General features: G+C 39.8%; 1 protein-coding gene across 1 annotated transcript in view; it reads left to right on the plus strand.

The window, feature by feature from the left end:
• The window catches only part of LOC149138973 (Peroxisomal membrane 22 kDa (Mpv17/PMP22) family protein), a 68,655-nt gene extending 42,392 nt beyond the window's left edge, over positions 1-26,263 (plus strand). Inside the window, exons 2-5 of the mRNA XM_089449235.1 lie at positions 24,870-25,025; positions 25,220-25,352; positions 25,451-25,490; positions 25,737-26,263. Coding sequence (XP_089305361.1) covers positions 24,870-25,025; positions 25,220-25,352; positions 25,451-25,490; positions 25,737-25,827 — 420 coding nt within the window. The 3' untranslated portion in view covers positions 25,828-26,263. The remainder of the gene's footprint in view (positions 1-24,869; positions 25,026-25,219; positions 25,353-25,450; positions 25,491-25,736) is intronic.
• The last annotated feature ends 420 nt before the right edge of the window (positions 26,264-26,683 follow it).

The raw sequence follows: 26,683 nt of genomic DNA on the forward strand, positions 1-26,683 counted from the left end.
CCCTTACTCACTGATCACATGGCCCAAATAAAGGATCTTAGTCATCCTAAACTCATACTTTGATGCCTTGGCATAAAGTGAGTGTTCCTTCATAATACCCAAAATCTCAGCCAATTGTTCCAAATGGTCCTCCCATGTTTTTTGTATATGAGGAGGTCATTAAAGAATACCAATAAGAACTCCCTCAATTGTTTGTTGAAGATGTGATTCATGTATCGCTGAAGGGTGGCCGGTGCATTGGTCAACCCAAATGGCATGACCAAGAATTCAAAATGCTCATAGTGGCACTTGAAGTTTGTCTTATGCACATCTTGCTCTCGGACTTGGATCTGATGATAGCTTGATCAAAGATCAATCTTTGAGAAATACACTACATGCAACTCATCAAGCAACTCAATGATTTTGGGGATGGGGTACTTGTTTTTGATGCTTTTTTTGTTCAAGGCTCAATCGTCAAAGCACATCATCCAGGCACCAACCTTTTTCATCACCAAAACCGCTGATGAGGTAAATGGACTTGAGCTAGGTCTAATGTGGCTTGTTACCCACCACCTATGGGTGATATCCATAGGAGAATGTTTTTCTCCTAGATGGTCCTTAGCCGACAGCCAACAGCGCCTTGCAACCACTAGATAGCTCGAAGTGCCACCATCTCCGCCACCTGAGCCAGCCATTCTGCTCCCTCATCCATCTGTTATGATCGTATGTTTGAAGGTGGGCCTCCAACCCCGAAGGTATAGCTTTTCATTATGTAGTTACTAGTTAGGTATTTTGGCTTACTTATCATGGACACTTTTGTGCATGGATTAGTAGGGGAATTAAGAGGAAAGAATGGGCTTGGTTTGTACTCTTGTCTCCTCTGTCCAACTTGGTGGTTAACCTTGTATCCTAATCCCATGGGATCTCTTTTATTGGCTACTAGCTTAAGGAATGGTACTACATGGGAAATCCCGATTTTGTTTGCATGGTCCCGTTTCCTGATACCGCATACATCACTCCCCTCCGCTCATTATAACCCCTTTCACCATATTTCCCATCTAGGTCCACATTTGTCCCTTGGCTCCACAAGGAGTTAGCCTCCTCCTCCCATTGTCCACACGTTGGGTCGGGCCTGGAATGATGCCCTGGAGGTTGATGCAGCTAAAAAGAAAGTAAAAAGCATAATTTGGCCACTCTAAACAAGAAATGTACCGTAAAATGCAAAAAATGGCCAAGACATACAAATTTAGCACGCGGGGAAAAACCAACATGAGTTCTACCCTCTATCATTATAGCCATCACCTTGGTTCCTAGGGCACCTATATGAGCCCCATGCATCATTAAGGAACCCATGATTGTCCCAACCCCTGGTGGGCGATGAACTGCCCAACCTTAAGGGGGTATTCACTGCTACATCATTCACATCATGCTCTCATCCCCTGGAGCCTTGAGTAGTTATATAAGAAAAATCAATAAAAGGCAAAAGGCATATGAAGAAGGGTGGAAAAACAAAGGCTGGGGTAACTCATGTACCATGATTGCTCCCTCCTACATTCATACACCCAAGTGTGGGCTTCCCTCATCATGGCTACCCTTGTATTGTGGCATGTGGCTTGGAGCCTTCCCCTGATGTCCCACTCTGTTCCATCATTATATCACATGACACCTGCCACTTAAGGGATGTACCATGGACCTGTCACTCCCTTAGAGGTTGAAACCACTTAATAGGGTCCTTGATTAACCTCCTTCTTGAACTTGGAGACACTTGTACATTCTAAAACCCATTATGGAAGGGCACACCATTGTGAGGTGTCCACTTGGTTCCATTATTTATAATCTCATTTATTTAATTGCACTGATGATTTGTTGTACTGGAATGTGAGGAGACACATTGGATCTTATACAGGATTGCAGGTGGGCCTTCGTCTTGGGGTTTGGTCTCCCTATACGGTGTCCAAGACCTCCAGAAGGTCATATTGGCATTTGTAGGGTGAGTGTAGAGAGCCATGGGCCTCCACTATCCACATCATGGGATCCTTCAGCTCCACTCAATGCTCGCTCATGTTCCATTTATTTGATGGTGATAATGTACCTGGACCACCTTGCCCAACTAGCTACACACTTGCACCACACACTTGGCAGTTGTTCTAGGGCCCAGATGAGGATGTGTCTCACCATGGGAGACAAAGGGAGGGCTTGCATCATTGTTCCAGGCCTTAAAGATGGGATACAAGCTTGTTTGATCCACTTGGAGACCCATGAGGATGTTTTTGTGCCCCCACAGCCACTTGGGAGCACCAGAGGTCATTTGCTTGGAGATCAAGGGGCCACCTTCTTCATCACTATTTTTTGAGCTCTTCTATCCATTTTGGCCATGTTGGACTTCACTAGTCCTTCCAACGACCCTCCTATGTATTGTATTATCATTTCGGTCCTCTTGAGAGGCTTATTTTTCATGTTATGGAGCTATTTGGTGGGCTTGTCACCAATTAGGGTGTTATTTTGCACATTAGAGACACTTTTAGGGGTTTGTTAGGCTAATTAGACCCATTGAACTATTAGAGGCTCATATAAATACAAGTGAGACCTCATTTGTAACTCATCATCACTTGGATTTGGATCATTGTTTCTTCTGGAATTTCGCTATAGCTATTGAAGGACGAATTGGAGATTCTGTAATGCATTTTGATGTTTGGGTTAATGCTATTCTATTTTGGAGCTTCTCTTTTGCATATGTGATGGATGTATATACTTTGACTGCCATGTAAGTTTCTCTTTTATGAGAAATTTTCATTATATGTTTAATGTATGGACAACTGCATCATGATGTTGCTTTTGCTCTAAATCATGTGGAAATCTTGAATCACTTTGGTAGTCTTGATCTATTGCAAGCATTATTCATTAGGAAAGAAAAAGCGAATGTTCCTAGGGGTTGTCTTTGAAATCCTAACCCTAAAACTCCATTATTTGACAAGTCGAAGTATAAATCCTTGTTGTAGCTGGGTAGCTACTTCATTAGGGCATGTGAAGCTGCAATTAGGCTCCTTGATAGAACAAAACCCTAAATCAATCTCATTCTTGACTCTATTCTCCCAATAGACTAGGCACTGGTCAAAGATCCTTGGTGATCACATTAACTTAACGAAATATCATTCTTTCACCTCTTTTCTTCCTCTTTTCTCTATCCCCTAAGGATAAGGATATTTTCTAGGGATTGGTGCGAAATTTTAGTGAGGAGGAATTTTAGGATTCCATTCCGATAAGTTTCTTCATTTATGTCTCCTCTAGGCATCCTCCAATTTTGAATGAATTCTAATGGTGGAATTTCAAATAAATTGATGCCCTTGCTATCACACCAAGAGGGAACCCTTGAAGCTCCTTTGACTTGGGATTTCTTGGAGGTTTGCACTTTGTATTTCATCATTCAAAACCTTTTCTCTTAACTATAGGTGATCATTGGATGAGCCTTTACCACGGTATATCTCTCAACCCTTAGTCTCTTATAGTATTTGTCTCAATGGGTTTTTTGTGAAATGTCAGCCTAGCTTCTCCCAAAGCTTACACTTTAATTGAATGTTTCCATTGAATGAGCCATCCTTGCCTCACTTCGAACCCTAGTATAAACACATCAATCACAAGTGAGAGATTTTGAAAGTTTTGATCTTAGGCATTCATCATTTTTGAATATTACTAAACCCGAGGTCATCCTTCCCTCAAGCCTTTCTTAGAGAGTCCTTTTGCTTCTAAAACAAGCAACTTGTTATCTGAACCTCTCCTTTGAATGGGCATTGGAAATCACATTGTGCATCGTTATTGACTTGATCATTCTAGTGATTTCCCTATACTGAGACTCCTCCCATTGGTGAAAGTCCGTAAAGAGCAGGGGACATTAACTCAGGTGACAATGGGTCTTTGTCCCTGTTGAGAAATCCAAAGAGTGGCAGTTAATTGATTTCTCTTATTATGACATTATTATGTGATGTTTTTCATTATTAATATTAGTTCTTACGAATTATCTTTTCTTATCATCAAGTTTAATGTCAAGAAATAAATAGAAGAAGACACAAGATGTAGGCATGTAGCCAGAGCAAAACCCCACTCTAGGGGAAAACCTGGTCAAAATTGTTCCTTCAGTAGATTCAAAATGAGACAACCAAGACCCTTAAACTTAGACTCAAGACTACCTCCATCAAGTCATCCTTGTTTGATCTTCCTTTCACTTGTCACTATATTATCACCGAATTCTTGTCATTGTGTTTGCACTGAGACATCATCACTGTACTTCCATCAAGACCTTGTCACTGTAATGCCACCAAGATTTTATCACTATAATATCATTGAGACCTTCTCATTGTACGAGCACCGAGACCTCCTCACTGTGGTAATATCGAACCCTTCTCATTGTGGTGATATCGAACCCTCATCACTGTAGTTACACCAAGACAATGATTGCACTGAGACTATGGTATGGTAGCACCGAAACTGTGGTAGTATTGAACCTCAATTTGCATTTACCAATCCTGATCCGAAGTTAACTCACTGTGATTGCACCGAGAGTATGCTTGTGTTATCCAGAATTATTTCAGAGATGATCCGAGCTTGTTCTTCTCTATTCCACCGAACCTTTCTTCGGAGATTTATGTGAGCTTCTTGACTAAACTGTGGCATGAGTAAATAAGCCGACATGAGTACTGCTATCACAATAAACTTCGTTTTTTAATTTTTTAGAAAACGCTGACAGTTGCAGTGTCAGCGTTTAAATTGTAATAAACAGGGAAAATTTTTGATAACAATCCGATATGGTCTTGTGAAGGAATTCGCTGATAACGAGTGTAGCAACATTTTTCATTTTAGCTGACAAGCCAATTGTCAGCACCAAAACCAGTGTTCAAATTCAAAAATGATCACTGTGCTGACCACTTCAGCGTCAGCGTTTTCACGCAAACGTGTCTCCATCTAGTTCAAGAGGGTAAAAGTACAGGTTAAATAATTTTTCCTCCGCTGCAATGAATGAACATAATTTAACATCACTTTACCATATGATACAAATTTATTCGTAATCATATCCTAAAATGGTGTGATTATTCATGCACCACTTGTGTTATCTCAATCACATGCCAAAGTTACTTCACCTTGTCCCATAAGCAGTTTGTTGGTGTTAGTTCGAGATTCTTTACACTTGGCATTGGGAACTGTTTTGTTCACAGGGATTCAAGATCGAATCCCAGGAACACTGTTACCCACCACTTTATGGGTGATTTCCCCAGGAGAAATTTTTTCTCCATGATGAGCCTCAGCCGGCAGGGAGCAACCCCTTGATGCCTCCTACTAGCTCGTTGTGCCATTTCTCTGCCATCTGACCCAGTCATGTGGTCCCTCACTCACCTGTATTGATCATATGTTTGAAGGTGGGCGTCCCGTATCTAAAGGTATGTCTGATCATTTGGTAATTGAGTATTGGGTTTACTTATCATGGATACTTCTAGGTATGGATTGATGGGGGGATTTGGCGGAAAGAGTGGGCTTAGTTTGTGCTCCTGTCCCCTTGATCTCTGTTGGTTGTTACCCTTGGATCTTAGTCTTGTGGGATCTCCTTTATTGGCCATTCGGTTTTCGGTTGGTACTACTTGGGAAACCCTAACTTTGGGTTCGTGGTCCCGCTCCTTTACCCACACATATTACTCCCTTTCCACTCACTATACCCCCATTCATCTTTTCTGTCACCTGGGTCCACATTCCCATTTTGCATCCACATAGGGCTAGCCTACCTATCCCCTTGCCCACACCTTGGGTCAGGCCTAGAATGATGCCCCAGAGGTTGAAGCAATTAAAAGAAAAAGTGACAAGCATAATTGGCCACATTTAACTAGAAATTGTACCACAAAATGCAAAAGATGGCCGGGACAAAAAATAATTAGCACATGGGCAAAAGCCATTACATGAGCTCTACCCCAATCATTGGCCATCACCCTGGTTCCATAGGTCCTAGATGATCCTACACTATCATTTAGGAACCCATTATTGTCCCAACTCCTGGAGGGCAATGAACTGCCCTACCCAAAAGGGGGTAATCACTGCTATATCTTACACATCATGCTCTTGTCCTTTTGAACCCTGAGTAGTTAATTAAAGAAAATTCATAAAAGGCAAAAGGTATATGAAGAAGGGTGGAAAAATCAAGGCTGGGGCACCTCATGTACCACGATTTCTCCCTCCTATACATTACATACCCAGGTGTGGGCTTCCCCTTATCTAGCTACCCCTATGCCCCACGATTGCCCCTCTCATTCCCTATCCCATTCCACTTATTTGTCACTTGCCACCCCCATTAGAGGGATGTACCTTGGACATACTATTCCCTTTAAGGGCCGAAAGCACCTAATAAGGTACATGACTAACCCCCTTTGAAGCTCCCCCCTTTGAAGCTTGGAGACACTAGCACATGCCAAAGCCCACTATGGAAGGGCATGCCATTATGAAGTGCCCACATTGTTATCCATGATTTGTAAGCTTTTTACCCGATTATTTTAATGACTAGTTGTACTGGAAGCCTTGGGGACGCATTGGATCTTATGTAGGATTGCAGGTGGTTTCCATTTGGGTTTGGCTTCCCTATATGGGATCCTGACCCCCAGAGGTCCACATTAGCACATGTAGGGTGTGCATAGAGAGCCATGGGCCTCCACAACAGTAGACAACACTCCATAGATCTTCATGGATGTTCAGAGACTACTAACAATCCACTTTTGGGATGATGGTGACATGATTGTTACACTATGCCCAACAGGCCCCCACAGGAGCCCCACACTCTTGGCAGGTGTCCCAACACTTGTACGATGTCATGGCAGCATTCATTCCACCACCTGGACCATTGCAGAGGATCTATAGACATCTTTGATTCATATGGAGACCCATGGGGTCATTGATGTGCCCTCAGACCCACTGAGAGCACCACAGGTCTACTACTTGGAGAACAAGGGGTCACCCCCTTGTCCATCATATTCCGAGGAATTTATTCCTCAATATGGCACTTCAGGATGTTATTGAGCCTTTGGAGGGCCCTACGACATGCATACATCATTATTTGGCCTCTTGTGAGGCTTGTTTTTACATTATGAGCTTGTATGGTGGGCTTGCCACCATTAGGGATTATTATTTGCACATTATTTTATCGTTAGGGGCCCATAGGCTAATTCGAATTCCTTAGGAGACATATATATTGATGTTAGATACATTCATTTGTATGATCACTTGACTTGGGATCTCTCTAATCATAGAGAATTTTCACACTTTTTCCTTGGTGGATATTTTTAGAGATGGATGAATTTTGATGTATGGATTTGGGCTCTTTCTCTTATCTTGGAGATTTATTGAGCAAAAAAAACGCTGGTTGGATATACTCTATAGCGTTGTAAGTAAATTTTGATGCTATTATTCATGTTGCTGCATACTACTAAAATTAGGGCTAGTTGCTGCATTATCGAAATGTGGAATTGAGCATGTTTTAGCTAATTTAATGTATGGGCCAATGTTATATGAATGAAATTTCCGAGAGATTTATCAAGAAGCTTGCATCATTTGCTTTGAAGTATACATGCTTGAAGGCCATTTTTCTTTTCTTTCTCTCAACATTGGACGAAGTTGACTTTCTGGGCCTCCTTGATCAAGAAACCAAGTTCTTACTCATCATTATCCTTGACTCCATATCCCCAAGTGAACTAGGCACTGATCCCTCAAAAAGGGTGATCATTTCAACCCTCTTTTAACCATTTCCCCCCTTTTCCCCAAGTCTAGCGCCATTAGGTCACCTAGGGCATCAATTTCCCGGGAATTGATCCAAGGAAAAAATTCGATCTTCTATTATCTACTGCGTTGGTGGGTCCCTTCCCTCTCCTCCAAATTTGATGCAATTCTAACAGTGGAATCTTCGGGAATCTCAAGCCCTAGCTGTAGGATTGAATTGTACCTAGGCATCTCCAAGGCTAGACCTCAATAAGATCAATTCAACCTTTTGAAGAAAGTATTTTTGTTTGGTTCTTTTCCCTCAACTTGTCTAGGATAGGAACATCATTGGTTGCTACATTCCATCCCCGAACTTGGGCTGGATCCACTTGGCCCGTGTGGTCCCACTTCTCAATAAAGACTATATGTCAAGGACCATTTGGGAATCCAAGTTTCCCAAGGATTATAGGGATTGAGAAAATTGTTCATAAGCCTATCCTTCTCCCTCAAGTTTCAACCGTCCAATCCTCACCCTTTATCCTTGGTGGACCAAGTCCCTTGCTTAAAGAGCAAGCAAGTTCCATTCTTCATTCCATCCTTGGGAAAGGGTTTTCAGGGTCACTTCTCACCTAACCATCGGCATATACTTTGCAAGTGAATCCCTGCACTATCGGGACTCCTACCATCGGTGAAAGTCCGTAAAGAGCAGGGAGACTTAGCCGTGGTGAAAGTGGGCTAAGCCTCCACCATTGCCCTTAACCTAGCAGTTACCCTTTTAGGAACCCCTTTAGGTCCCGTGTTGGTTTGAGTGGTAACAAAGACCACGCAGCGAAATGGGGAGAGGAGATAAGATGAACTGGTCCGAGCCGAAAGCGTCGGATTTGCTGGACATTTACCCCAAAATTCTTCGGTTGTTTCAACAGGCAGGCTGGAGCGAATTCTTCCACTGTTGTACCAACTACCACGATCTTGTGGCTTAGTCTTTTGCGCAGGGGTTCGATGGGAACTGTGTGGAGGTGGGAGGCTTGTCATTTGCAGTTACAGAGCAAACCATTGCTAAGGCCACAACCTTACCAGCAGACGGTGAGAAGATTTTTCATAGTCATATTTTGGCAGGGATTAATGTCCCTTTCTTCTTCAAAGAAGAATTCAGAGGGAAAAATTGGAGGGCTGGAGTTCGAAAGGAGTGGCTGCAGGACCAATGGCACGTCCCTCTATGCCTTTGTCAACAATATTTTACATGTGAATGCCGGTTTAATTGGGTAAACCTCTACCATTTTTACTTTCTCGCACATCTTGCTAGTCAGATTAGAATCAATCCGTGTTTTTATCTATTAGACAATGTTAAACATATGGCAACTAGGTTAAGGGCCCGCACTAATCCCTCTTCTCACTTCATATACCACAAAGCCCTGATAAAATTGATAATAGAAAGCCAGCTAGTTAAGGCATAAAGAACCTAGAAGCATTTCCTTTTCGAGGGAATTTTTCAGCCTCAAGCCATTAAGAGAAGAAGACGCAGACCACAAACTACCAAAAAGGGAAGAAAAGCTAAAAATCAAACTCCTATTGAGCTCCCTCCCAGCCAAGAAAACCTAGTGGTTCCATCTACATCATCTGGTCCAAAGATCCCTAAATTTTACCAGAGGAAAAGTCCTCGACTTCATAAACCAGACCCTGTACTCCTTGTGAACTCACTTGTTGATGTTGGCTCTTCCCATGCTGCAACTCCACCTTCCAAAACTTCCCCTGCATACAGAGCTAAAACAGAGGACCTTAAGGGCAAAGAACCAAAGGTGGAAAGCATAGAGGAGGAGACACTGCCTAAGGTCTTCAAGAGTGGCAATAGACATACCAGGCCAACTAACAAGTTAAGAAACAAGATCAAACTCATAAATAACCCGGAGTTGGCCAAGGAGGTGATTGACGTTGACAACATGCCGCTAAAGGACCTCATTATTAACAAGAAGAAGGCTACAGGCTCTAAGAAGAGCTGAAGTAGAGAAGTTGTGGAAAAGAGACCCATGGAGACAAGGTAGAGCAAAAAGCAGGGATTTGTTGGCACACAAAAGACATTAGGGAAAGACCCTGGGTTTGGCCACAAGGGGCCGCTGTAGTCTAGGACAACGCGACATTTTCACCTTACCCCAAGGGGTAAGGAGTCTCACCCGAGGCGTGCCGTGACAGAAACTAAGAAGGGTTCAAAAGAGTATCAAGGATATCGCAACCATCACTCTATGTACAGATTAAAGCATACATTCATCATGACATTATATCATTATAGAGATCACATTCATATGAGGAAAGACCTTCGACATTTAAAACTTTTGAGTAGGCCTATCAATCACGACATTACACACAGATAATACAATGCAACTGGTCCAAGTACTCATTTATATTAATTCAACAGAAGATCCATTACAATACATCTTCGGCATGAAGCCGTGGGTAAATACATAAAATACCATGACAGAATGCTCCAGATCTCAGACTGAGCCCTGCTCTGGTCTTCCCGCAACTGTTCCACCTCCTAGTCAGGCTCCTCTGTGCTCTAGACTCCCTCTGGTATCAACCCCTTCTTCATGATGTTCTCTCCTTTTTATCTATTCCTTCACTACCCCGAACTGTCAGTTCCATTTGGCTGTCTATCGCCTCGGCCGCTTCTTGTCCTCCTCCTTGTTTGCTCAGTTGTTTCTGCTTGTTCCTGACACCTTGCCGCAACTGTCCCACAACTGCATGGTCTTGCTCCCTTTCCCAGCTGTCTTCGCCGCAACTTGACCATTGCTCCCGCCACCTGTTTTCCCCTCTTCGTATTTTCAAAACTTTCAAAATTCAAAACGAAGGCCCCAACATGATTGGAGAAGGTAGATGTATTGCTCAAGGCTGCCAGTACCCTTAGCTAAGGTGCTTGGGTATTAAACTTAAATTTTTTGCCTACCTATCTCATGAAACAAAGTTTTCACTTTATCGTTGACAGTCAGCCTTATAGCTTTTGTGTACAACATAACAGTTGGGAGCGCTGACATTCCCATCGTCAACATTTTTGATAAGGTTGACAGAGCCACTATCAACTATTTTGGGGCAAAAACTGTGTATGCAGGTTGATAGAAATGATACAGGCCTGTCAATGTTTTTGGAGCAAAGAGAGAGCGCTGACATCTTCGTTGTCAGTGATATTTAGATAGGTGAAAATGCTGACCCTCTGATTGTCAGCGGTTTTGAAATAAGGCGGAAACGAAAATGTTGACAGTCAACCTGCCAACAAAAACGACAAACAGAAAACCATTGATTTCGACAACAACAATTTCATCGTTTTTTCCAGGAAATCCGAAGGAAAGAGGGATGAACAGAAAAGCGGTTTTGGAGGAGTTTTGGGCCTGATTTGCAGAGGGACCTGTTTTGCCAGCTAGGATGCTGAGCCACTAGATAGGGACCTGTTTCTTTTTCCAAGGAAGACAGTTTGAGAGATATTTTACTTCACCTAGATATCAACATATTTTCCTGTAGTTATTTTAGGAAAAACAAAATATATTTAAGTTTTATATTTTACATGCATGAACTTGAAAGATATTTTAGATATCTCATATTTTTGTAATTAATATGGAGACTATTATTTTGCAAACAATTTATGTAAGTTCTATAAAACAGTTTATGAAGAATGAAGAAGGGTTGGAATTTTATTGAAAAACATATTTGCATTCTGATATATTTGAGCAATCTTGAATATATTTGCAGTTTTTAATGAGCAATTTGTATGAAACTCATGTGTTGTAGTTCCCTGTCAGTCTTCCTTTTTGTAATACAAGCTTTCTTCCATGTCTGAGAATGTTAGTTTCTAAGATTGGATTTCATTTATGCTCCTTTCTTGTATTATCAACCATTAGTATTTGTTATTTCAGTTAGCTATAAACTCTGTCTCACTTCATTTTTCTTCTTCCAATTTCTCAAACAGTCAAAGGATTTGTTGCTATCATGCTTTTTATAGCTTGCTCATTAGATCTGTAACCTCACTTGTTTAGAATTGGACTCCATGCCCAATGGTATGTTTTGTAAATTGCCCAACCAATTTCATCCAATGATCTAAATTTGGCCACCAAACTCAATCGCAAAATTTTTTCTACTACAATGACCATAGAGTAGTTGAGTTTTACAGAGAGATCCCTCTCCAGGTTGAAGGGCCAGCTTTCAACCTAAAAGAGGTTTTGAGGTTACCTTAGGGTTTTTCCCGCAGCCAGGGTTTTCCCTAAGTGATAACAAGTACTTTGAAGAGTAGTGTCTCCACATAAGGTTAGGCTGATTTGTAGGCCGACTCGTAGGCCGACTTGATGAAGATTTTTTTGAGGCTGACAACAAGGAGACTTTGATGGAGGAGTCTTCAAACAAGAATTAACTTTGACAATCAACCTAAAGCCTATAATGGAGGCTTGACCTAAGACAATTGACCCAAGCAATGAAGCCCATGCTTTAACAAGTTAATTCAATAATAAAAATTCTTTTGCTTTTCTTTTGACCAATATATTACATTTTGACTCAAGTACAATTATGAGACTGAACCTAGTTACATTCTTCAACAGTCCCATTGTTGCCACTTGATCTAGTAGTAGTCCCTTTGGAACCCCTCCTAGGACCCCTGCTAAATTAAGTGGTAACATGGCCCATGGATAGTAGTTCCTTGATGGCCTTTTGTATCTCATCCTTGAATTTATTCGGGTGCTTGTTAGGTGTGGTGATCACTAGTTTGGCCCCCTCCTCTAACTCTATGGTATGCTCAAAACCGCTGTCAGGAGGTCTCCCTGGGGAAATCTCTCCAAAAACCTAGTCATGCTTATTCAAGAATAACTGAATATAACTCTGATACTATTGGTTGCTGATAATGTTTTAAAACTAGGTCGCTTCGACTCGGACTCGGCCTAGTTGATTGAGCTGTACCCCTACCAGGACCGACTAGGTCAATTGTCCTGTTAGACGGCTGGTCTGTTAGCGAACCGGTTGAGTTGTTCATTGACTAGGCCGGTTCGGTAACGGACCGACCAGACCGGCGGAGCCCAACTTAAATCAGATGACCTCGGTGGCAGGAAAAAAAGGCGAGTTGGGCAGACTTGAAATCAATTTTTTTTTTGTTTGAACTATTTCCTAGCCCCTCTACCCCTCTCCCACGCCTATAAAGGTGACCCAACCCCCTCATATTTCCTCACAACTATCTCATTGCATTTGTTTGAGCATTTGTGAGCAGTTGGAGTTGGTTTTTGGAGTAGCATTGAGGAGGTCTAACTCCGATTCAGAGTCTGAGCCAGATGATGTTGCCTTGTCTAGCGGTAGTGACTAGTGATCACTAGATAGTATTTTGTATTAGTGACTTGTAGTCTTGCAGTTGTGTTGTTTTGTTGTAGAGGCCATTTAAAGCCTCCTTGGTTGTGTTTTTGTTCTGATCTTTATATATTACATGTATTGGACATTGCACTAGGTGCCATTTTGATATAATAGATATATTCATGAGCATACTTTGATCATATGTTGTCTTCTCTCTATTATTCTAATGTTTGAGTTTGGAAACTTGAATGAAAATCTTTAAAAATATGTTTTTTCATAAAAAATAAATATTTAATGTACTTTTTAGAAAGACCAAGTCATTTGAATAAACTAATCTGAGTCGATACCGAGTCAGAATCTGAGTCAGAGTTGACCCTTGACTGGTTCCGAGTCCGAGTTTGAGTTTTAAAACTATGGCTGCTATCTAACGACTTTTGACTCGTAATTAGAAATTCTACTACACATCTCTCCATGCCTGAATATAACCTCCATTCTCTTAATTGATAGAGTTTGAGGAGTGCCATTGGACATACCCTTCAACACTACCTTAATGCCATTTGAGGCCTTGAATTCCATCTACATTACTTGGTAGTTCATAGAGAACATCCCCATTGGACATACCCTTCAACACTACCTTAATGCCATTTGAGGCCTTGAATTCCATCTCCATTACTTGGTAGTTCATTGAGAACTTCTCCAACAAGTATAACCATTGTACCCCCAATACAACATTGGTGTCTGCAAGATCTACTACATAGAAGTCATCAGTAAATGTGTAATTGCCCAGTGTCACGTTCAAGCATGGAATCCTTTGTGTGCATGTCATGCTGTATCCATCAGCCACCACAATGTTAAAGCCCTCAAACTCTTTTGTGAAATACCTCTCTTTGCCACCAAGACTGCATCGATGACGTTGTGAGTTGCCTTGCCATCGATTAAAGCTGTGACTCATTGCCCTTGTATGACCCCCCTGATCCCGAAGGTGTAGTATTTAGGGACTCCAGAAAGAGTGGCGATAGCACCACCTTTAGCCCCTGTACAAGGCCTCTCATCCCCTTTAGCTTCCTCATGGGACTGCTCCCCCTTTGAACTGTTAGGCTCACTGCTTGGTGTTGGCATTGTATCTTCTTCATTGTCATTGTCTGACAACACCTCAATATAGTGGACCTTTCCCTTTCCCAAGCATCTGTGACCTGGTTCCCATGGTTTCTTGCAACTGAAGCAAAGTTTCTTCTAAGCTTGCTTCTAGTCTTGTCATCCAACCTGTCCTTTCGAGCCCACTCCCTTTGAAATGGCTTCTTATCTCTTCTAAGTTCTGAGTGATGAGTGGTTTGGATGGAAATTTAGCTTTAGTCCATCTTCCATGTCTCGTGTCCTAGTGATGGCATCTTGTAAGGTGGTGGGTTTGAAGGCCTTGACCCAACCACACAGTGGTTCGGCTAAACCTTTTGTGAAGAGCATGATCAACCTTTGTTCAGATATGTCTATCACCATAACAACTACTCGTTGAAATTCTGAAATGTAGGCATCTGGTGTTCTGGTTTGCTTGAGCTGTGCTAACTCCCTGAAGTGTATCTTCAGATCCTTCTTGTCAAATCGGTCTATCAATCTTTGTGTGAAGTCCATGTAAGAAGTAATGTTGGAATGTCCCAGGGTGACCAATCCGTGGTACCACCATTCATGAGCTTCTCCTTCCAAATGCAGGGTGGTGATTTCATGGCCTCTGCTTCCAACATTGGGTTAAGTTGGAAGTAAGTGTCTAACTTTTGTACCCAAGACCTTGCCGAGTATTTGGATGACCCATCGAAGGGGGGATGGACAGTTTCCCAACCTTGCGCAATATTTTACAGTTCTGCTGCGTGCCCCTATTATGATCCTTGGGCCTATTTCTGTACTTAATGTTACTGAACTCTGTAAATATCATAGCTGCTGGAACATCCTCTCCTACTGATGCATACTCTTGGAAATATTCTGAAAAATCTTCGTTCTGTTCTATAGGTCCTTGGTTTACTGCTCCTTAACCATCTAGAAACTGGAGCAGTAGAGGTCTAGGGGTCCTCCTACTGGTTGCTCCTGTGTTAGTTTGTGCATAGACGTTAAAAGGACAAGGATTATGGTTGTTGCTTCCTTTTGCCTGACTATGGCTGCCTCCATTAGATCCACTAGCAGTGTTGTTACCCGGATTACTCAGATTTACCAAAATCTGGGTAAGAAGTTGGGCCATCTGCTGCTGCCCTTGTGCCATCTGCTATTTCCCTTCTGCCATCTGTTGAGCCATTTGTTGCTGCCCTCTTGCTAGCTCCCACAAGATGTCTAAGGGGTTAATTTCTGGTGGCTGCTCTTCCTCCACTGCCATGACTGAATTGTATAATTGTTGGTTCCCTTCCTTTTTCTCACTGTAATGTTTCCTCTATCCTTTGGGAGCATCCAAAAATCATATACTCACAGCTTGGCAGGATGCATAGCTCTGATACCACTGTAATATCCCTCTTGGAGAGATTACCCTTGGGATGCAATTTTGAGTTAGGGTTTTCAATAATAAACACATGAAAGAGTTGTATTTCACAACAATGTTGCCGTACTCATCAATCTATAAAATAGGGAGATCTTTACTGAATACACAAGTAGTATAGTAAAGAATTCAAACAACTGTTGATTCCACAAGCAACTCCTATAAGTGGGGCTGATTCAACAAACAAATGCCAGACTTACAAAGATCAACAATTTCTCAATAAGGTTATCGAAACATGGTTTTTAAGCTTACAAACTCTATCTGTCCCCTTTGTTGCTGCCTCAGTCTCTAGTGCAACCAACACCCCAAATTTACCATCAAACCCTTGCTGTCTTTTAATCGTGGCCCTTTAGGTCACTTGCTACCGCAGAAGAAGGGTTCTTGGCCTTTTGCTGCCGCAGAAAGTCAGATCTCAGACCTCCGGTACCTCAGGAAGACATATACCAGTCCTTCGTTGCCTCAAGAAGGTGGATACAAGCCTCTGCTACCTCAGGAAGATATATACCAGCCCTTCGTTGCCTCAACAAGGTAGATATTTTCCCTTCGCTACTTATGGAAGACAAACTCCAACCCTTTACTGCCTCATAAAGGTAAATATCAGCCCTTCACTGCTTTAGGAAGACAAACTCCAGGTCTTCCCTGCCTTAGAAAGATAGTCTCTAGGCCCTCGCCGCCTCAACAGATATTTTTTTGGCTAGAATTAGGTCCTGTAGCAAAGAAAAGTGGAAACATTCGCTGTTGAGAAACCAAGATGCTTATCGATAATGCTGATTTCTCTTAATTTCATAATTATTTGTGATTGTTTGTTGGCTTCTTATTAAATTTTATATTCTCTTCATCAAGCAATTATAAAAAATGCACAAAACATGAAGATCACAAAGAGACAAAGGACATAAGAAATTAGGCTCCAAGCTAGGGCAAAAACCCTACAAGGGGGAAAATCCAAGAAATCTCTTCTTATGGAATCAGAGTAAAGTGAGATATCTAGGACCCAAGACCAAGACCAAGACTTCCACAAAATCCCAAGTCAGTGCTCCTCCAAGTGATGGCCGAATTTCGGCCCTATAGTAGCCTCAAAATTGTAGGAATTTCGCACATGTGAGCAAAAACCAGGGCAGAAAACAAGAATTTCTCTCTCCTTTGACTTTCGTTGATTTTCTTCTTCTTCTTGCACATAAATGAAAGTGATGGATGAGTGAGTGAATGAGGTCTAAGGTCGAATAGCTACATCTTTAGGCCGACTTGGTCTTGTGGATGACATCTTGACTCTTTGACTCAAGGCAAAAATAATTTTCCTTACAAAGTCCAAATGGGACTTTGACTCAATTATATTATAATAAATTTTCTTTTGACTCAATTGACCCTATAAGCATGAAGAACATGCTTTGACTAGAAATAAAATAATAATAATAAATATAAAAATGAATATAATATATACATCAATAGTACATTTGAATTACATTATGAAGACCGACACTAGTTACATTTCCAACATTATCTAGGGTGGAATATTTCACCACTGAAACCAATAAGAAAAAGTGGGCCTTAAACCCTACAAGAGCCTCATCCCAAAATAAAAACGAATAACAAATCATGATGATCATAATGACTCTCCTCCCTTCCTTTTATAGTTTCTCTTTGGGGCTCTTCCCTTCTAAATTCAAATTTGATTGACTTGTAAGTTTCCCTCCATTTGCCCCAATTAAATTTTTATTACTAAATGCTACCTAAGTGACATTAAATAATAATTCCCCCTTTTGAAATGACTATAGCCTACGAGGTTAAATAAGCTACTATGTCCTTCCTTGGGCAGTTAATTCAAAGAGGACGTTAGAAAATAAAACTCACAAACGATAAATTAACACAAGATATAACTTGGGAAACCCTTTCGAGAGAAAACCAGCTGGATGGTGAGGCTCCTTGGCTCTTTTTCTCTGAATGGAAATGGATGCAAGTACAAAGAAGTGAGGCATGTGGCAAGTGGGCAGCTAGAGTACACAAACCCTCTCTGTTTGCTCTCTCTTTATTTACTCTCAGCTGCTTTACTCATCTTTGGAACAAAATGCATTCCAATAGAATGAAAACCCTTTTCCTCCTAGTTGCCTAGTTATAACCTAAGTTACCAGAAAATGGATACGAGAACGGATACCGGTACGGGGTTTGACACGGATACGGCAAATTTTCAAAAAATATGGATACAATACGGCAGGAAACGGCACATATATATATATTTTAAAAATAAAAATTTCATATTACCATTCATGAATCATATTTCAAAATCTAGATTATCATCTATGATCTATCATGATTCATCATCATCAATTCAACATATGCCAAAGGATAGGACAAATTCAGTTGCATGACACATCCCAGTGGTGAATATCTTGAAAAATATTTGTTTCATGCTTTAGAAGAACCAACGAAACCCTGTCCAAATATCATGGCAATGAGCAGATTTCATTTCTTTGTTCATGTTTTGAAATGATGAAATTTTGTTATCAGGCCTGGAGTTGAGATTGAGGAAACCATGGTGTTAATGTCTAGAAGAGTTATCCCAACATTATTTTTCGCAAGTTGGGAAGTAGTGCTACGGTCTGTAACACAAGGATAACTCCAAATTGTCAATCAGACAATTTAGACTAAGTGATTTCTTGCATAATAGAACTACAATAACCCATTGGCCCTCGACAGTAAGAAGACATTGAAGCAAAAAAATAAACAAACGAGGCAGTTTTCCTTCTTTTGGCTTTATTTCCATGTGAAAAAGTTTTCAATTCAGAATATACACTTCCTCTAGAATTCAAGGAAGAAAAAAATTAAATTGGAAAAGAGGGCAACGAAGAATGCAGGGAATGAGAACTCGGACTAACATAGATTTTGTGAACTTGTACAGTGTATGAAAAAAACTGTGGGGGATAACCGAAGCACAAATACATAAGTTTTAGGCAGCCATTTGTTGCTCATTGATTTTTTTTATTTTATTTTATTTATTTTATTTTATTTTTTTTTACGATGTGGTTCACGGGGCACCGGAGGTGGGCCGCTACGTCCACGTAGACAGTCACGGCCATCAGGCCTACCCCCGAGGGCGTCGAGGAGATTTGACCCCGTGACCTCTCAAACCGGGAGAGTACTATCAACGGGAACTCGACCATTTGAGCTATCCCTCGGGGGCTATTTGTTGCTCATTGATACAATTCTATCCTTCATTTTAAAATTAATTAAAAATTCTGCTTAACAATTGCAGCAATTTCAGTCAAAATGCACTAATCATTGATATTGTCGTAAATCAGAGTTATTATTTGGTATAAAGTTCATGCTGACATCCTCCTCTTTAGCTATACTACAACAGCACACGGAATTGGTTGTGTGCATACCATGTTTGTCTAATGTCAACATCTCCTACAACCAAGACAAATTTCCTATACCTAATAGATATAGTGTTTGTCTACAGCACATGTGACTAAGAAAAAGCCCGACTCTCTTTGGTACTACATGCCATTTTTCTGAACTCAAACATTAAGTAATCAATTACAGCATGAAATACCAAAACCTTCTGTCATTATTGAAGCATCTCGACGGCGGCTTAAGTTCTCAATGCAGCAGCAAGTAAACGGCGGGTTATAACTTATGAATAAGGCAGCAGCATGAGCAAATAGCTTAGGTAAGTTAGGTTTAGTAATGCGTATATTATATAAGTTAGTCGTGCAGCCAATTTTCAATTTTAAGTTTGCTGTTCCTGGCGGGCAGACTTCAAAACCTTTTTTTTGCTGTAAAACGTTTAAAATTTTTCCAAATACGTTTCAGAATTTCAGAAAACGTTTTCAAATTTCTAAAACGGCACGTTTTTTCTACAAAACGCCGTTTGAAAAAAACGTCCCGTATCCAAAAACAAAAAACAACACCAAAACGTTTTTCTGGCATTTCGTTCTAGGATCCGGATCTGAAACGGGAAAACGCCGTTTTGGGGGTCAGGGTGGCCGTTTCCGGCAACTTAGGTTATAACACAACCCGATAGCTTACTAGTGGTTAGTTTGTCTTCAACTCTTAACTAGAGTTACAATATTCACTTTTATAAAGTCTTCCTCATCATCATCACGTGGCTAGCCCCTTTTCCACTAATAATGGGGGGTGGACTTGGCATCCTCTCGAATTATGGTGGTCAATTTCGATAGGTCAACTTTCTTACACGAGCTCCGATGGAGGTGATACTTGCACTCTTGAAAAAGAGCTCATTTAAGGCGTCAAAATGGCTCTTGAACTTTTTGACCCAATTTTTTTAAAATTGGGACTGTCGGTAAAAGTGGCCTTGTCCATTGATTATGTCACATTTTCCACTTGTTGACCACTAGGTGTCAACGACCCATAGCAGTACACCCTCTTTTTTCGCAAAAGGGATAGCACTTGATCGATGTGTCCATGTCATCCAGCTATCATCATCAACATGACTTCCAAGATGTTATGTAAACCCTTTCTGGATTTGTATAAAGTAAATAGTCTCAGTAGATCCGTGTCATGTATGTAAGGACTTAGTAAACCTACTTTTCTAGTGACGATCTCCATTTTGGGAGGTTTTTTGTCTCATCGATCCATTCTTGAATGGTTGGTAGAGTTTTCCTCCAGTGTTACCCCAAAGCTGGAATGGATTTTGTTGCTAGGATCTTAGGCAAGTCCTAGTGTTCTAGATCAAGCCTATGTAAAAGTAATTTGAGAATAATCCTAACTATTTGGTTAGGTTATTTTATTACAAATTGCTTGGTTTGCTGGATTATATTTGTGTCGCAGAAATGGGTACTTTGTGAGGCTCTATTACAAATGGGTTTTCTCCCTTGTGATGTAAAAAAAATATGAAAATCATAGATATAAAGTGTCTTGAGGGCTCGGAAAATAATTTATCCCCTCATAGGTTAATTAATTAAAATCTCAAGCCAAAAATTTAATTAATTCTAGGTCCTAGGTAAATTTAAATTCTCCAAAGGCAAAATTCATCGGTCCTTAAAAATTAAATTTTAAAAGGTCTCGAGACTAAGGTAAATTAATTATTTTGCTAAATTTTAAACCTTTGATCCCTGAGGGTTGAGTCAAAGTCAAAATTTTGTGGAAATTAACTCAAAAATTTATTTTTTGAGTTAATTAAAGTGCATTTAATTGAAAATTTCGAATTTCCTCAAGAATTAAATATTTCGACGGATGAGATTAAATTTTTTTTTAATCTTCATCAACGGTCGAGATTGCTTTGATGAAGATCACTCGAACTAGTCGTTGGAGGATTTAGCTTTAAATAGGAAGTCATTTGTCTGTCGATTTATCCGACCTTTGAGTCGTGTGCTTAGCACGAAGCTCGTGTAATCTTTTTCTGGATAATAAAGAAAGTCTCCGATGTTAAGTTTTGCTGGTGTTACTCTTCATGGGAATACTGTAAGATGTGTTGTTTTCATACATAATTTTTTCTAAAGCCATTGATGATAGCTTCTGAAGAGTGATTTGAGTACATGTATCTTGTTCAGTTGCTGGGGTTTGAATAATAATCTAAATTTTGAACGTAATAGTAGGTATCTCTATTTGTCTGAGTTTTATTATTATTTTCTCGCTCTATTTTTAATGGCTGGATTGAGTTTTGCAGGGAAATCTTGATTTTAGATCCTTGGGCATTAGGGGAAGTTTTCAGTTGGACCAACCAACTCTCGATTTGTATTTTCTGAGCAGCGCAGTAAAATTAATGTTGGGCTTATCATAAGATTTTTTGTTTGTGATGCACGAAGGGTTTCGAGTTATCACCTCCTTAAAATTTAAAAAATTAATTTTTGTGTGGGAAATTGATAGAGCTGGTTGTTGAGAGCCTTAGATTATTAGATCTGGGGGCGAAGTTGGACTCATACTCCTCAGATTTGATAGATCTATCTTTCTTGTGCATGGATCTGTAATTTTTTTTTTGTTTTCTGACTTGGGTTTTTTCTGGGTTTTAGTTTTTATCATTATACATATCGTTTGGTTGTTTTCTTGTTGTCGTGCAACTATAGATCTGAGGCGAAAATTTGTGTAGAGTCCAGATCTAGGCCCTGGAGGGTAAGATTTGGATTTCTGGGAGTTTATCAACATAATTTTGCAGGGACATTATTCAAAAAAATTTGTAGTCCAAGTGTTTAAAAAGTTTTAAATATGGAAATTTTCATAAGGGTTTAACGGATAAATTTGAAGCAGAAGCATGTCATTTTAAAATAAGATTTTATGGGAAATTTTCTTAGGTTTTTGGCTACCATTTTTCTCCTTTCTGCTACCGTATTGAGCTTCCAGAAAATTTCAAAAATTTCTATTTTTTATTTTTATTTTTATTTATATATATATATATATATATATATATATATATTTTTTCTTATTTGTTTTGTTGTCTGCATTTTGGGGTTTCTGGAAAATTTCGAATAACCTGCCACAAATCTGCAAACTCCTCACGCTTGTCTGTGTCTTTTCCATTTGCTACGCCCTTCTCTTGCTAGAACTCTCTCCACGACTTCCCTTTCCAACTTATCCGTGCACGCTATTCTGTCTTTCTTTCTCCCCTCGCTTAGCTGCACGTTTCTCTTACCTTTCTCCTCTGCTTGCTGCTCCCTCGATCCGCAGCCCATTTCCTTAGCTCCTTTTCCTTGCGCAGTCCCACCTCTCTTTGCTGCGTGTTAACTACATCCTCATCCCGCAATTGCTTCTCCTCTGCCTCTCCCGTCGAGCTCCATTACCTGCACGCTGCATCAAATCCTCATCCGCCGTCGTTCCTCCCTTTCTGCAGCTACATTTCCCTCACTTTTGCCCATCGAGCCCCTGTCGCCACCTTCCAAGCTCACACCTGCACAACACAAACACAAAACATTAGATTTTTTATTTTTATTTTGTGTCTTTACGCTATGCATTAGGTTTAGGTTTTTTTGTTTTGTTTTGAATTTCTCTTATTTACTTTAGTTTAGTTTAGGGTTCTTAAGTGATTTGATTATTTCAATTTCATTTTATTTTACTTTTCGATTTTTTGTTTTATTTTGATTTTGATTTATTTATTTATTTATTTTTGTTTTGTTTTGTTTTTGTTTTTTCATTTTTGTGACTATAAAATGCTAAGGAATTAAATCAACAGGATATACACTTTTGCATCTAAAAAATTAAAATTTAAATGTGGCCTATGGCTCATATATATATATTTTTTAATTTATCAAAGTAATTTTGATTTTATTATTTTTGGTCACATTAAAGAATCTAATTTCTTCATTTTACCACATTAAATTAACTACCTAAGGAATAATTAAATTGTTAATCTAAAGTTCCTTGGTGTCCTTTCGTGGTAGTTGATTTCTCTATTAGTAAATGTGATTAATGTTTTGAAAATTATATTGGCTATAGGAGAAAGATAATTAATTCTAGATCTGGGTTATTGAAGAAAATCATTTTTAATCTAGAATAATTGCTTAGCAATTAATTTTCATAATTCTTCATGGGATTTAATTGCTAGAACATATTGCAGTTTTGGGCGTTTACATTTAATCGTTCATGATCGTCACTATTTGTCACATTTATAAATTGCCCTTGCTAACTTGTTTTTTATTTAGTCTATGATTAATTGAATATAAATGCACTGGTCTATAATTATTTTCATCTTGTGGTTGTGTTTTATTTTAATCTATCCATCTCAGTTGACCAAGATTTGTTCTACATTCGTCAAGTTGTCCATCTTTAAGTCTCCTAGAGCCTGTGCACAGGCTATTCTCATTCATTCACCTTAGGGACCACCCCTTTGACTTGTCAAGGAGAGAGTCTAAACGAAGTGAGTAAGGATTAGAGTGACAACCCTTACTCTGAGCGTTGTCACGGTGCCTAGACACTTTGTGCGACAACACCACTCTAATAAAATCAAGATGGATGGAAAATAAGACAGTGATCCAATTCGGATCTGACTAAGTCAACAAAATAATTAAAATGACTCTTTTACATGTGCAAAACTCTCTTAGAGAGTTGATGTCACCCTTAGAGGAAGGTTGATTTGATGAATAGGCACAATGTTCCCTTGAATAAGCATCAGGTTGGTGTAAAAAAAGGGTAAGAAAGGTTCCTTGTCTAGTTTCACTCCAACGTCTAGCTCAAAAAGGTGTAACAACCTCTCCAAAAGTCAACTAGAGGCTTCTACAAGTGGATGGCTCCAATTTGGCACTTAAATCTTCAAATCATGTCTTTGAGTGACCTCCACATCATCGAAATGATTTTAGGTGAGTGGCATGTCATATCTTCATGTTAGAACTTCATTCAAGTGACCCTTTCATGTCATAATATGCTCAAAAGAGACCCCACGACTATCATTAGTGCTCGCATACGTGAGTTGGTCCTCAATAACTATAAAAATCAGCTCAAAATGTCCCAAATGGGAGGACCACTCTGGGTCTTCCACATGGCAGGAGGATGTCCATGTGGATGCAAGTAGCTCATTTGTGCCTTGGAGAGTGTGACCGATACCTTGATATGTGATATGCTTTGAGAACTGTGATACCCCTCAGAAAATGTGAAACTGGATCATTTGCAGAATCGCCTCTAAGGGCGCATGGCCAAAGTGTGGCACATACATAAGGAAGAGAGGGTCCATAATGTGGGGTAAAATAGGTGTGCTAAACCATGGGTGTGACAACCGTTGCAAAGAAACTTTACATAGCAATTAAAATAAGTGAGTAGGTATGGACTCCCATAAATCATGTATCCTAGTATCCATCTCAATGTGCCGATACCATCCTAGGACATAAATACCTGACTTGATGGGAGTTACCACCACCAAAGGATAGTTGGCCAGAGCAATAAAACCAAGCACCTTGAGGATGGGGACTAAAAGGACCTGCCATGATCATCCACCCAAGGGGATGTGGGCTACCAACTAACGAACACTTGTACATCAATCATCACAGTATGGCCACATACAACAAAAATCATCACTTTTGGCTCACCATGATGGTTACATCTGGTGAAAAGTGTAGCTGCAGGGTATCTGAGGTGTAACAGGATGCAGCCTCAACTAGTTTTCATCTGTTCAACAGCACAAATGTGAATTCTTCTATCTTTGTTCATTTCCTTCACCACATTTGCTACTTTTCTTCCCTCTGCATAATTTTATGTCTCCTATGAGTCTATGACAACATCTATTTACGTGCAGCAGCTGTTTCCTCTGTTTTGGTTATGATAGATGTTTTCTTACACCCATGCATAGATTGACTATGATTAAACCTGTATCATTTCTGTAGGTGACGTAAGGTCTGTAACTGGTAATTTAGGTTCTTGGCAAGTTTCTTAAAATAATCTGATTTACTTTGCAAAAGTTGCACAACAGGATATAATTGTGGTGAATTCCATAAAACATGATTGGCTAAGGTCTTTGCGGATGGCTACTTATGGATTTCTTTTATATGGTCCTGGTTCACATGCATGGTATGATCTGCTTGATCGGACCTTTGCAAAGCGGTCTTTGAAAAACATTTTGGTGAAGGTATGGGTTTTTTTCTCCATAATCTGTACTTTTGTCATTGTGGGCAATGTACATCATGTTGTATGCCAGAGATAGCTGTCTTCAATAGGTTTGTTAATCCCGTTATTGATTACCAAATTTGAAAGCCTCCCCACAGTTTCTTAGAAGTAGCCATGTTTCTCATTCAATTAACTTGAGATTTTATTTAAGTGCAGGTGACTTTGAATCAAATCATCCTCGGCCCTTGTGTGATTGCTATTGTTTTTGCATGGAATAACCTATGGCAAGGCAAACTTAAAGAGGTCCCCAATAAATATCGAGAGGATGCGATTCCTGCTCTTGTTTACGGTGAGGGAAATCATTTTTTCTGAATGTTGCAATGAAGAGACTTTCCTTTCTCATCATTTTATTCAGGTTTTTACTAAAATAATATTTATTATTTCTAGGATGGAAATTTTGGACTCCTGCCACCGTGCTCAATTTCTGGTAAATATTACTTAGTTTCCCTTTTGTGTTATATAGTTTTTCTGAAACCATATCCACTGCAAATATGTCCTTTGTTTCCTTTGTAGGAAATATAAGATATTGTTCCTTTATCACATTGAATCAAAACAACAAATTTTCTCATTTTCACTTTTGTGATTATTGAATTTGGAAGCTGGTTATGCACTATTAGTCCTCGATGCATTTAAACCTCAAATATACACATTGGGTGCTTTGCATGGTTTTCAGGGTCGTACCACTTCAAGCACGTGTGGCATTTATGTCATGCTGTTCTGTTTTTTGGAATTTCTACCTTTCAACTACCATGGTTAAATCTTAAGCAACTTCTCTTCAAGAACCATATGATCTATGGGTATTGATGAATGCTCCTTTCCCATATATGGAAAAGGAAGATGTTTATGCCTAAATGAAATGGCAATGGAGGATAAAGAAGGATGGAAGGTCGAGATATTTTAATAATTCTTATAAATAAGGAATACTAGTCAGTTGTCAAATTTCCCCAATTAACCTGATTTTGCATCAGTTCTGATTGTTATTTGGAGGTGGTATTCACCATCTTGAGTTTCATTTGTAACTCTTTGAGACTTGGCTGAGTATTGAGTTGCACGAAAGCTCCAAGTTTTGGGTTTCTAGTGTTAAATTTTAAAACACCTTTGCAAGTGTTGCCACACCTGATTCCAATCAATACATGTGAATGATAAACAATGGGATTGGATTGGTTAATTGAACTTTCCTCTGCACTAGAATCTTTGATATTCAGCTTGTGAAGCTCAAGGCACAAATAGCTTGTGAATTTTCATTTGATTTCGCTTGACATTTTCTTGGAAATAGCTAGATTGGTTTTTCATTGTTAGCGATGATTGCTTATCCAGGTTGTAACTGATAATTATTGAGCATACTTTTAGGTGAAAATGGCCAAGGGTTCTGATTTAGCTTCAAATCAGCATGCTTTCCCATTAGTTTATCAATGGCCCTAAAAGTCCACAACACTCTTGCCCAAGCTAAAGTCCTGGGTGATTGACTAAATCAGTACCCTTTAGGCTATTGATAAACTAATGGGCAAGGGTGCTGATTTCTCTATTATTGTGTGTTGTTATGCGTCCTGTATGCCTTGTGTGTCATTTTAGTTAGATTCCAAGTTCGAGGAAATTGAATATGTCAAAATTATTCATGCC

Source organism: Pinus tabuliformis, chromosome X (assembly GCF_031772625.1).
Source record: "Pinus tabuliformis cultivar Carrire ecotype Pingquan chromosome X, CPIR1, whole genome shotgun sequence".
Lineage (NCBI taxonomy): Eukaryota > Viridiplantae > Streptophyta > Pinopsida > Pinales > Pinaceae > Pinus > Pinus tabuliformis.